We start from the raw sequence: 13,605 nt of genomic DNA on the forward strand, positions 1-13,605 counted from the left end.
AAGATGGCGGAAATTATAATGATCCCAAAATCTGGGAAGTCACCAATCGAAACAAATGTCTATAGACCTCTATCACTGCTGCCAGTAATATCTAAGGTTTTGAAAAACTTCTGTTGAAAATAATAAAACCGATCATAGAGAGAAAAAACCTAATACCAACACACCAGTTTGGGTTTATTAATAAGCATTCAACAATTGACCAAGTCCACCGAATAACAGATATTATTGAAAAAGCGAAAGAATTTTACGAAAATAAAAGAGTATGCTCAGCTATATTCTTAGATGTAGCACTAGCCTTCGATAAGGTTTGGTATGAAGGCCTTGTTCATAAACTACATAAAATGTTACATTACAACCAGAATGTTTAGAGTCAAACAAGTATAAGCTTACTCTACAATAAACGAAGCTAAAGCAGGTGTACCACAAGCAAGTGTACTGGGACCAATGCCTTATCTACTCTACACTTGTGATATACCACAAATGGAGAATATTACGATGGCTACATTTGCTGATGATACTGCTATTATAGCTGTCGGAGACAATAGTAAAGAAGCCTCACGAAAACTACAACAGGCAAGTGACAATATAAATAATTGGACACAAGCTTGGAAAATAAAAATTAATGAAAGTAAATCTATGTATCACCTATAAACAGTAAAACCACCTGTAAACAGTGTACAGTATAAGCACCAATAACATCAAATAATACTCATTTCATTCATATAGCAACAACGCTAAATATCTCGGGATGAATCTTGATGTAAAAGTTCGCTGGAAGGAACATATAAAATAGAAAAGAAAAGAACTGGAATTGAAATATAGGAAAATGTACTGGCTAATTAGAAGAAAATGACAATTATGAGTACATAATAAATTGCTGTTATAGAAGCAAATACTGAAACCTATATGGACATACGGAGTTCAATTATGGGGATGTTCTGCAAAGAGTAATATAAATAAAATATAAATTTTTCAGAACAAACTCCTGAGAGGTATTGTGGGTGTACCCAAATACTATAGGACTGATTACCTACATCTCGAGATCTTCAGATACCCACAGTCAGTCAAGAAATCAAGAGAATTGCAAGGGGGCAGGAAAGACTCCATTCTCATGAGAATACTGAAGTATTACAACTATTGGATACCACCAGAACAGGACACAGACTCAAAAGAATCAAACCATCTAATCTTGTGTAGTGAGGTGGCATATAATAAAAAACACAGCAGTTACATGTATAAACATTATTTCACCAGAGATTGAGAAAGGGCCAATAGATCCTCCTAGTTATATACCTAAATTTAAGTTATAAAGACATATTCTAGTTTAGTTGGAAACGACTAGTAATAATGTAATAATTAAATAATAAAAAAATTCAATCTTAAACCTAAAAGAAAATAACTTATGGTTTTTTCTAAAGTTGATTGGGTCAGAGTAATGTCTGGTTGTATTAACATCATCCTTGTCGTAATAGAAATTTGATTGAAACTACTAACAAGAAGAACTAGATAAAAGTAACATCAATCGTTTACATAGTAAAAAGTTATTGCATTTTAAAGGTTTTTTATATTTTAGTAAAGTAAAAAATACATCGAAAATATTGTGGTGTTTATGACGATAGGTGCTATTTTAGCAGATATCGGTGTTTGAATTGGTTGGCTCTTTTTGGTTCCGGTAATGTTGATGTTAAAAAAAATCTTCGCTTACGCTTACTAATCCAAACCGAAAAAAACTTATTTTACAATATCGCTATGCAACTAAACATTGACCATAAAACAATTTATGTAACACTGGGTAACAAAAAGATCTGGATACTAGGATTACATGGGATACAAAAAAATGTATTACATCTTTACAATACCTTTACATTACATTAGAATCTTTATTTACAAGTTAATTTTTTACTGATGTACTTGCAGCAGTATATACACAAGCAAGACGATATAGATAAATACGTATAGTATGTATTTCCCAGATTAGAACTAATTTGGTGTACTCATTGTAAAATTAAGAATAACACTTATTCACCATACAAGTTGATGTGGTTTTATTCACTTCAATCATCTGAACTCCTGTGCGTTGTCCAGTACTTGTATTGTTTCCATCTTGCTGTGATTTAGTAACACTTTTCATGTTTTGCAGTGAAATATTGGATATCCCTAGATGAATTTGATGTCTAGGTCATCTGCACGATCTTTGTTGTTTATGTATCGGTAAGTATTGCTAATTTATCGAAAAACTCTATTTTGGCAACGTTGGATTACTAGATCGCTTGTTTCCTTAGTGAAACCTTATATACGAATACCATAAACTCAAATAGCGTTTATAATTAAGTCAAGTTGGGAGTATCTTGAGTTTTATCTGGTCAGATTTTTGTCTGACATGAACTTACTGTGAAAACTGCAACTGGCCGATTTTTTACAATATTTTACAATAAGACAATATATATTTATATTTAATGCTCTGAAATTGAAGGCACTGAAAACAATCTTACTTACCATACTTTTGTTATAATGCTCAGTGGTGTAGTAATTTAAACATATCAATAATTTGGTGATTATTGAAACATAATGGAAATTATATTTAATTAAATGCTATATAAAGAAGGTTTGTCAGTAACTGTTAGTTCTTGATATTTTAATATACAGACATATATTACTTATATATATTAGACGTATAATATATCGTTTTTAAATTAGTCCCTTTAGTGTTAGAGAAATATGATTAACTTAATAAATCGTGGCCGAATTTCGACTATTGGGCGATCACTAGTAAATATTCCAAAACAAAGTGTTACGAGCCATTGTTGATGCCCCATATTACGTCTACAACAAACTGATTCAGCGCGATATCCCCTTAGAACCCATAACGAATGTGATTCGAAATGTTAAAAGGACTATTAGTACATCCCAGAGCACTCGCCAAAGAGTTAAATGTTCGCGATGACAGTGTAGTGCAAAAGCTCAAACGCAAACTACCATACGAACTGATTAATAGACACATAGAGTGAGATTTAACAATCTCTAGAATAAGTTAGAATAGTCTTTAGAATAAGTTAGGACAGACCTTAAAATAAGTTAGAGTATGTTAAAGTAAATATTTCTTCTTTAATTAAAAGAAGGAATCTGTGTTAAGTACATTAATGAAATGTTATTAGTTTCTAGGGACTTTCGAGTTATGTGGTTGTATATACAAGTATTAGTCAGGAGAGAAACCACGTTGTTGTTAATGTATATAGATTAATTCATTAGTTTGTTCATACAGAATCTTCCTGTTTGAATAGGTGTATTAAATAATGCTGTTTGTTAAAAGTAATTTCAGAGTATCAACTAGTAACCGTAAAATGTCAACAGAATAATATCTAGATTAAGATTTAGATTATAAGTTATTTTATAAAACGGAAATCATATAATAATACTTATTGTCCACGGGCAGATTGTTTATAAAAAAAGAAATAAAACGATTTAACGATAAGAAATAAAACAAACCATTTGATCATAGTGTTATATTTTAAATAAAGAGGGCAAACTTTGGTATATTTTCAACATCCATACAAACTAAATTTATTTGCGATTCTTGCGAAAAACTTTTGCTCTTATTAAATTACACTGATTACCTAAAACTAATAAAAAGAAAATATAAGTGTAGGATATAAATTAAGATAACGTTTTGTTTCTCTCGAATAAATAAGTCATAAATAATTATTGTAACAATACTGTCGTTAAGTTTTGAAACCGATTAATGAAGCTCTAACTAATGCTGCGTTTGATGAAGACTTAAATAGTTGAATCAGTCTTTGGCGAGTTTATTCTAGTAGTGACGGGGATGGCGCTGGTTCGGAACAATCGACGATCATCGATTATTCTCGCCGGCGTTGTTGGCGTGGTTGTTGGGGAAAAATGGGTTACTTTCGACATCGGGAGTGGCCGGGGTGGCCATCGAGTTCAAGGGAATAGAATGCGCGGCTACAGTCGGTTTCTTCCTGTACAGGTTGCTGATTTCTCTTCGTGTGTATTTGTTCAAGACCAAAGCCGCTAAAGTCAGAATACCTGAAACAGGTGTAAGAGCAACATATTAATAACAATAAAATATTACGCTATGTTTAGGTGCGTGAAAAAGTAATGATAAGTGTGTTACGAATCACTTATGATTCGGGATGGGACGAAATTAAGAACACCACTTATGGCCTTAGAACAAAAGAGAAACTTTATTTACATCTATGCTTTTTTATACATTTTTGAACAGACTCGATACACATTACAGCGCCCTCTAATCGTTCTTCTTCCTTTCTACACTGGCTCTTGTATCATATATTTAACATCCCATATCAATTTAAATGTACCTAACAATTAACCTAATTAACATTATAAACAAATATTACAAAAATACATTTAAATTGCCAGAACAAAACTATTACATTCTACATACAGATTTGTTTGAACTTAGGACTATCCTATTTCTACATGGTGAGAATTTAACTTAACTTTACTTAATGATTTAATCGAATAAGCTTGCACAATTATGTGATATACAAACGTAACAATTAATTTTCTTCTTTCGACATAATTTTCTCTTTGAACACTCTTAAAAAATAGCCCCCAAAACACTATCGACTTTGAATACCAATTATTTAGTTTGTTCTTGGGCTGCCAAAAATGCACATATGTAGTTGTCTTCGAATGAATTTATTCCATGCCACTGGGTTGCTTTTATAAAATGGTATTAATCCATTAAAACCTTCTAGATTGTATTACCATCCCAGTCTTCATAACTTGCTTCTTCAAGTCCACTATCGCTTTACATTAATCCATGGTCTTTTGGTACCATTAAGGTATCATACTATTTTTACAACTTTCCATGCTCCTTTTATTGGTGTCTCTATATATCTGCTTAAAAACGAAACACTGTACGCAATATCAGGTTTCGTAACCAAATATACATCTTTCATTATCTCTTCACTTTCATAAACATTAAAGTTGACTTCCATTGGTGTATCAAATTGGTCTATTTAGATATGATCTCGTAACTAACGAAACTTAGATAAAACTGCATTTTAATCTTCCATATGGTACATTTTAAATTATTTCTGCACTTATGCTGATGTTAATATTAAATTCAATCGATGTAACAATCTTCTACGTTGAATTCCACAATCAATCGTTAAATTATGTGTTTTTTGGTAAATCTTTAATATCTCCTATCTCCATTATTTTCATTCCAAGTAAGCATTCTACTTCTGTTATATTTCATAAAGACTTTCCATTAAATACACTGTTTGCTCTTTATGTCCTTCTATTAGTGCATCAGTATTGAGTACTACCGAATAATTACTACCTTTAGTGAATAAACAATAGTCACAATCTTATCTCTCCAACTGTAACTTGCTCGTCATGTCATTGAATCTTATGTGCTAACATTTTGATGAATTTCTTACATATACTTTACCCGAAAAATGCATTGTTGGTATCCTTTTTCGGTAATTAAATTCTCTGTTTTTCTGATATAGATATCTAGGTCTATTATTCCATTTATAATATGATCGAACGTCAATTTGATTTATCTTCAACTTTAGATCCAGTTGTGTTGAATTGATATTTATATCTAATTCTAATACATTGTAACTAAACTCTTCTTCATCGGTTTCAATAGCTTTTTATCCTACCTGTAGATCTGTCCGACCTCATGTTTCTAGTTTACTAGTACTTCGCTTCGTTACTTATACACAGCTTTACAGGAGTTAATCTCCACTATTGATTGCAATGTTTCTTTCTATCCTACCGATAACTCAAAGATCACATGTTTCTATTTTTCATTGATCCGTGTTCTAGTGCTCCATACCTTAATTCCGTATATATATATATATATATATATATATATATATATATATATATATATATATATATATATATACGTGTGTGGCCTGTGCTCCAAAAAGGCAGACCGATCGGACCAGATATACAGGGGGATTGGAAGTTTATTTTTTCTGCAGAGTAGTGGATATAGGAGGCTATACACGCCATTGCCTTTGCAGATAGGCTGTTGGATTTGTGCCGACCATTGGAACCTACGATCAAATTGGAGAGGTATGTCACTTATTGGAGCCAGGGGATATGGACTTTATTGATAATAGCCTGACTTTTGCTCGGGTTAATCTGTAGTCTCCAGAACTTGTACCACGCGATCGCCTGGTTGAGTGGGTTTGGAGTCTATTACGAATGGTATCGGGATAGTATCCGGTTGAAGATGCTACGTCTGCATAAAATGCCGTGTTTGATTGGTTTTGGAGTGAGAAATCAGCCATAAACAAATTGAACAGGGCCGGGACTAATGGAGAACCTTATGGAACTTCCGCGGAGATCTCTACTTGAAAAGGATTAAATTAGGAAAATTAGGGATATTATGGCATGCGGTAAACTTGCTTTTTTTGCTTTAAAAATTAGGCCGTTGTGTCACAATTGGTGGAAAATTTTGGATACATCTAGAAAGATGGCTCCAGTTCTGCGACCTTTACGAAGAGCCTGATGGATGGTGGCTTTGAAGATGGATGGTTTAGCATGGAAACCGAATTGTTCGTTAGGAATTATGTGATTTGCGTTAGTGAAACTGTTGAGAGCGCGCAATATCGCTTTTTCGGCAAGTTTGAAGAGTGAACTAATCAGGCTGATGGGCCTGTAGTCGGATGGATTCGACTGGCTTTCTTCTTGGGAATAATTGCAACGTATGCGTGTTTCCAATTTTTGGGAAATTTCTTTAACCTTAGTATGGAGTTTATGATATTTGCAAGCTCGAGAAGTCGCTTGCTGGTGAGATTTTTCATATAGTTTGTTTTAATACCATCTGGGCCTGGAGTTTTTTTTTATTGAGAGCTGACGGCCTCTAGTAAAGTCTCGGCCCTTTAGTTTTAGCCCTTTTCAAAGAAGGAATTGTGTCAGCGATCACAGTTAGCATCTGCCGTGGAGGGCTAGTTCATCTTTTCTGGATTTGTCAAAATGAAACCTGTGGAGGATTCGGCCATTAGACCCCTTTAAAGGATATGTTTCAAAGTTTTCTTCAGTAACAATGAGTCTAGTGGCTATTTCTGGAGAATCATAAGCGATATTCAGTACCCTTCGGTAGCTTCCGTTTGGTTTTGCGACGTAAAAGCTCTGTTTTGTAAGGTTATGAATTTTGTTGTTTATAGTTGATTTGTTTTGTACTGTTTATATTTTGATTATAAATGGCTGGTAGTAATGGATTAATTATTGATTTATGAATATTATCAAAAAAGCTATAATAAAACTTTTAATCTGAACAGATTATGGGGACATCCCATCCCGATATGTATCCATTCAATTTTTATTTTAATTGTGCAAAGTGGATTTAGTTTCATACCAAATTCATTATATTTTAGACATAGCTGAACCTGCGAAAGTAAAAGCACTCGAAAATATAATTCGATGTCCTTTATGTGAGTATATCTGACAAAATCACAGCTCGTTGATTATATGCCACTTAATTTAAGCAGTGGCAATTTGAAAAGATTAGATTTATTAACTCATAAAGATTTATATAACAGTCAGAACGCAAACCAATTGAATTCTATAGGCACAGAACATAAAAATGATGTTACAAGTGTTAAAGTATGGGTAAATGTGGTCAAAAATACCGGATATATGTTGTTGTATAAGCTACAATCTTAGTTTCGGATACGATATAAGATTTTATGTTAATCATGGTAAATGAATCACAATATGAAATGTTAAAAGAATATAGTCATGAATGTATACGTGTATATTCTGCACACGGGTTGCATTGCATTCCTTGTTTTTAATGATTTCATTGAGACAGGGGTTTCTATGCTGTTTTTACATATCGAACAGATTCGATGAGGAAACAACGAATGTATTTTTTATTGTCGTGCAAGATATATTATTGAAGAGAAATAGATAATTTTGGTTTTTATATGTTGATAAATAAATTACATTTGTTACCTTGCATGTCCTTTTATTTTCTCATTTTCCTTTAGAATTAAATATGTTTATAAAAGATTACATAATTTAGACATAATATATAAACTTAAAATAACAAACAGTAATCTTAGTTAAATTTCAACTTGAGTATCAAGTGAATAACTCTGGTTTGTTAATTGTAATATTTGTATATTGATAAATAATTACATCTTATTTCCTTTCAAGATTATTTTAAAATAACAGTAATTAAATCATAGGGATGTTTCATGAAAACTAATATAAAAACAATGCGAAATTTCTAGAAGAAAGTCCTGAGTACTATTGTGAATGTACTCAAGATACTGCAGGACTGATTACTTACACCAAGACCTTCAGATACTGACTGTTACTAAGCAAATCATGATAATCGCAAAGCGACATGACACTCATTAAACCATTTGATCTTGTATTGTCCATTGTAGTGAGGAGCATTTAACAAACAGTAGTGCTAATACATAAACATTATTACACCAGAGACTAAGATATATAAGGACCGATGAACTAAATATATATATACAGATTAAAAATATTGTAAAGGTAAATTGTAGGTTAGTCGACAATGACTAGTAACAATGCAATAAATAAATTTAAAAAAATTTAGATGGCTTGTAGGCTCTCGCCAAACAATAGACATAGTGAAAACAATAATAATTCAAACAGATAGTCCTCATAAGAGTCATCAAATTATAATATTCAACGAAGTACCCCAAAGAAAGACAAACAATATCTAGAAAAGTAGGGAACTTTTCTTTTGGTATTCTTCTCAATTTTTATTAAAAAAAACTTATTAAGTTACGCTTTTTGTTAATCCTTTGTTCTTGTACTAACTGTTAAACAGTTATAATGTATGCAAAGATGTCAATTATTCGTCAATTATTTTCAGATTCAGTTATTTAAGATTACTTACCCAAAGCTGCTTCCAAAACATCCAGTGGCAACTGTGAGGAATCCTTGTCATAAAATAAATGTGCACACCATAAGAGAGACGCAAAAATAATAACCATATAAGTTCTGCACCTGTAAAATATATAAGTAAGTATATAAATAAGTTTTAACATCGTCTATAAAAATATCGTAAGGTAAATACAGTTTTATAATATGAGTTTGTTTGAGTAGTCCCTTATCATGAGTATCATTAAGCGTTGGATCAATTATAAATGTTGTAATATGTATATCAATCAGAATATAATACTTAGGATATTTTGGACAAAGTGCTTCAGAGTATCCGCTTATTAACGTAGTCCTCGAAATGTTATAAATAGGAACAGTCACATTATATTTTAATTATATGTTCAAATGTTGGAAAACCATAAAATAATTATAGAACGCGATAGCAAAAAAGATGATTATGATTTATTACACTCAAATCTTATTAAACATTACAGTAATATTCACTTAGTTTATACAAATAAAAAAATACATGTTCATTAAATTTTGAACTCGTCAAAAAGGACCTTCCTTATTTTTAATTGCTTGTTTTCGAATTTTACTTATTCTTTTTAATAATTTATTACAGTCATTGAACTCTTGGCGGTGTAGTAACTTTTGCGTCTTTTCTTCAAAATAAGGGAAAACTGATAAGTAACTAGCATTTTGTTAATTCAACTTAACTAAATGTAAAACTAAACGTAGAGTGTTTCCAAACTTCTGAACGGTTGTGTACATGAATATCACTGTTAGTTTGTTTAAATTATTAACTTCTTACTCATTTTACTAATTTTAGTTCAAAATCAACCAAAACAACACAATTAATAAAAATTTAATATCTAGGTAACTTTTTTGTTAAGAAACTAATTGTCATTTAAATATCCTACGCCTCGCTCATTATACACCGCGGTAACATACATTTTTGTTGGAATATTAATGATAAAAATGTTAACTTACATGAATTTATAGTTGTTCCTGTTTTGAATCCAGTAGTAAGTGTTTCTGACTTCCTCCTGATTGTCATTCTTTTGTATCCATTTAGTGGTAATCACTATAAATATCATAGATAGCGTGAATGACAATATCATTGGAACAAACAGAATTAACGTACGATTGAATCCAACTAAAACAAAGATAATTAAGGGCAAGCTGATACATTGATAGGACGGAACTTACCATCATATTTGCAGCTACTGGGATGTCGGATGAACGTGTCTGGTATATCCGGTACGCCAAATTGGCCAGAGAATAATGACACTGCCAGTATACAGATGGAAAGAGCCGATGATACTCCAATATAGTAATACCAACGGCATTCTTTTTGTCTGTTTTCGAATGGTACCAGCACCAAATAGAATAACTCAATGCAAGAGATGGGTAGCCAGAAGAAGGAGAACACTGTCAGTGTTAAGAATGAAAACCCTGAAAAAAAGTAAAATCAAATCTAACAAACATGTATAAAAACTCATAGTACGAAATGTGCCTGTAAACTATATAAACGTAGATGAAACTCGGGATATGAATTTTGTTCATTCCCCATTCTTCTTATCTTGAGGGACATTACAAAAATATAAATATCCTTTAGATTAGCGAATAAGCAGACTTATTCGCAAAATTGTAAACTAAACCCTGAACCAATAAAGTTGAACATCCTATGATATAAAATAGACTCAACAATGCCAAAACGGGAACTCAAATGATCCAAATAGTTAGAAATAACTATATTCGCAGCGAACTAAAAGAAAAAATGATAGTATAGCTGTCTATTTGCATTGGAAGAGAACTAATTATTTAAATAAACTGATGGGCAAAATGTAATATACAAAATGTTGGAATATATGTTTCGAATACCTCGATAACACCTTTCAACAGAATGAGCGTGAAAGCGGGAGAAGTTAGATTTAATATTCCAAAATAAATTGCCAAAGAAATAACTGTAACTTTAACTGTAAGAAATTAAACCTGCATGAGATATATTGTTGACTATGTCTATTACAATTACACACTTTGGGAATTCATATGTTCTAATTATGCCAAAAAAGAAGGATATTGTTATAGTATAGCTTAGTATAATTTAATGATTTGTCCAATAATGACTATAACCCATATAAACATTCATCAGCAGGGGCCTTATACTCAGTCAAAATTCAAGCATCTCTATTAGGAAATTAAGATGCACTATTTGCATTAATTATTATAGCATTTAATTTATTAAATTTTTAAAATATTTTCTTTACTTTATTTATTATTTTTATTATTACTACAATATACGATAACCATATTCCAAAAATATTTGTCCAAATTAGTCGAAAAAACTTGAAATACTTTACAAGATGACAAATCTTTGGAGGAAAAATTTCCTTGTCACAAAATAAATGCGCACATCCTTAAGAGGGACGCAAAAATAATAACCATATAAATTTTGCACCTATAGAGTTTTAACATCATCTATAAAAATAGCATATGCAATACTTACCAAAGATTTTACAAGCTGATGCATTGGCTTGAACGTTCATTATTATCAAAGATATGAACACCAGGCACATAGAGGATGAGAAACTTATGATGCATTTCTTCAAGATTATGTTATCTGTTAAGATCAGTCTGTACATAATTGCAGTAACGATAAAACATATTGTTGATAAAATAACATCTGAAACAAAAAGGAGAATATTACATAAACACGATAAACTAGTCTATTTTGCGTTATATAAAAATTATATAACCCATGCATAGGCAATAAAATACTAAATTATCATTTGCAACCTTTGATTCCTTCTGTGTAGGGATGCAGAAAAAATATTGATATATCGATATTTTCTGAAAAAATACTGGTATTTTTTTAGCCGATGTTTTTCGATATTTTTTTCAAAATAAATTAAATATATTTTTTATAAATCAATTACCAAATTAAAATTACCAGTTTTAAAGGTCCATCAAAAATATCACTACTATTTAATATATTTAGAAAAAAATATTTTTTAGGCTAATATTTCACTATTTTTATTTGTTCTTAAAAATATATAACAATTTTTTTCTAAAATATCGATATAAAATATTTTTTCTCCGATATATCGATATTTTTTCGGTGGCCAACACCCCTACTTCTGTGTGTGTAGATAAATATATAGCCTTGTATCAGTTTTATAATGCTTAAAATAACAGTGGAAGTCTTGAGAAAAAGTAAGCATTTGTCCGTTTTTCCCAACACTAAGAATCTAAAATATTTTTCAGTATCATTTCAAATATTATTTAGGCTTATAAAGAGATCTAACAATGGAATATTATATTTGTCTTTTGGTTTGATTATTATGGTATTTTTGTAATTCATTTTAGTTTCAAAATCAAAGTCAAGTTTCATACCATAACCATAAATTTGAAGCTTTATTGAGAAATATTAGTACAAAATTAATTGCTAACTCAATTCTCGAACATTGCTATGGAACTAAACATCGACATAAAACGCTTTTCAGCATTTACATAAAGCTGGATATCAAAAGAAGCTCAATAATTTGGTTCTGAATGAATAACAGTAAAACATTTAGTGGACCAAGTTTTTATTTATGGATTGCTGCTGAAATGAAACTAAATTCTGAAACGAACAATTAGAAGCAATGAAAAAGGAATTACGTACGAGGATCATGCGTGAAAAATCGTAGTTGAAGCCGACAGGGGTCTTCACAAACGGTTGTAAATCCCACAGGTTCTACAGCGGCAGAAGTACAGTTTGTCCAGAAAAATTAAGGAAGGCACATATATAATTGATTAGTCTTTAAAAATGATTTAAACAAAATCGAGGATTTTTAATAAACTTAAAATTGTACAAATATTTGCTCTATAACATAAACATCTTCCAAAAATGTTTGCAAATGAACTAAGTCCTGCATTTTCTTTGGTTAAACGTACACATTTAAGCGGAAATAAGTGGCCACTTTGCTAGTGTAGTAAACATACATACATACATTTTAAAGTAAAATAAATATTACACATAATTTTAATATTTACATGGTGATAAAATTATACAATAATTATTTCTATATATATATATATATATATATATATATATATACATATACATTATATATATATATATATATATTATATATATATAAATATATATATATATATATATATATATATATATATATATATATATATATATATATATATATATATATATATGTATATACATGTAGGAATGTAGGAATAAATAATATAGTCAGAACGGTTTAAGCAACATAAAGTAAGTTATCATAGATCGTCAAAATTGGATATATCCAAGCATCCCATTTATTTTCACAAATGTTTAATTGATCACAACAGGGAATTTATTGAAATTAAATAAGAAAACCAATGGAAAATAGTGTAGCATTAGATAAAATACTAGGAATAGTAGATAAAATGTCACACTAAATGACAGAAATATCCGTCAGTAACTACCCTAGGTATTGTCTTCTGGGATGATTTCTTAAGCTGATTACACACCAGTCGTTAGGCCTAATGCTAAGGACCATGGTTCGAAGGTAACGTTAAGTACAGAAGAGCCGAAATTGCTAGAAGAGCATCAATTGTTTCATACCTCTAGTGTATAAAGTGCATATAATATGCATGCAATGCAATACTGTAAAAAGAACACAATTTTGATTGATAAATAGTAAAACACTTTTGACTGTATTTATGTTATGTTGTATA

General features: G+C 30.7%; 1 protein-coding gene across 4 annotated transcripts in view; it reads right to left on the reverse strand.

The window, feature by feature from the left end:
- Nucleotides 1-3,488: 3,488 nt before the first annotated feature.
- Nucleotides 3,489-13,605, reverse strand: part of LOC143197896 (uncharacterized) — a 133,120-nt gene continuing 123,003 nt past the window's right edge. For all 4 annotated transcript variants that reach the window (XM_076406692.1, XM_076406694.1, XM_076406693.1 and 1 more), the window contains 5 exons: nucleotides 11,390-11,566; nucleotides 10,090-10,335; nucleotides 9,871-10,036; nucleotides 8,894-9,003; nucleotides 3,489-4,047 (listed from right to left, as the gene is read on the reverse strand). In XM_076406692.1, the coding sequence (XP_076262807.1) occupies nucleotides 3,851-4,047; nucleotides 8,894-9,003; nucleotides 9,871-10,036; nucleotides 10,090-10,335; nucleotides 11,390-11,566 (896 nt within the window). In that variant the 3' untranslated portion in view covers nucleotides 3,489-3,850. The remainder of the gene's footprint in view (nucleotides 4,048-8,893; nucleotides 9,004-9,870; nucleotides 10,037-10,089; nucleotides 10,336-11,389; nucleotides 11,567-13,605) is intronic.

Source organism: Rhynchophorus ferrugineus, unplaced genomic scaffold (assembly GCF_030347505.1).
Source record: "Rhynchophorus ferrugineus isolate W39M unplaced genomic scaffold, kcgeb_rfMv2 rfM6, whole genome shotgun sequence".
NCBI classification, from domain to species: Eukaryota; Metazoa; Arthropoda; class Insecta; order Coleoptera; family Curculionidae; genus Rhynchophorus; species Rhynchophorus ferrugineus.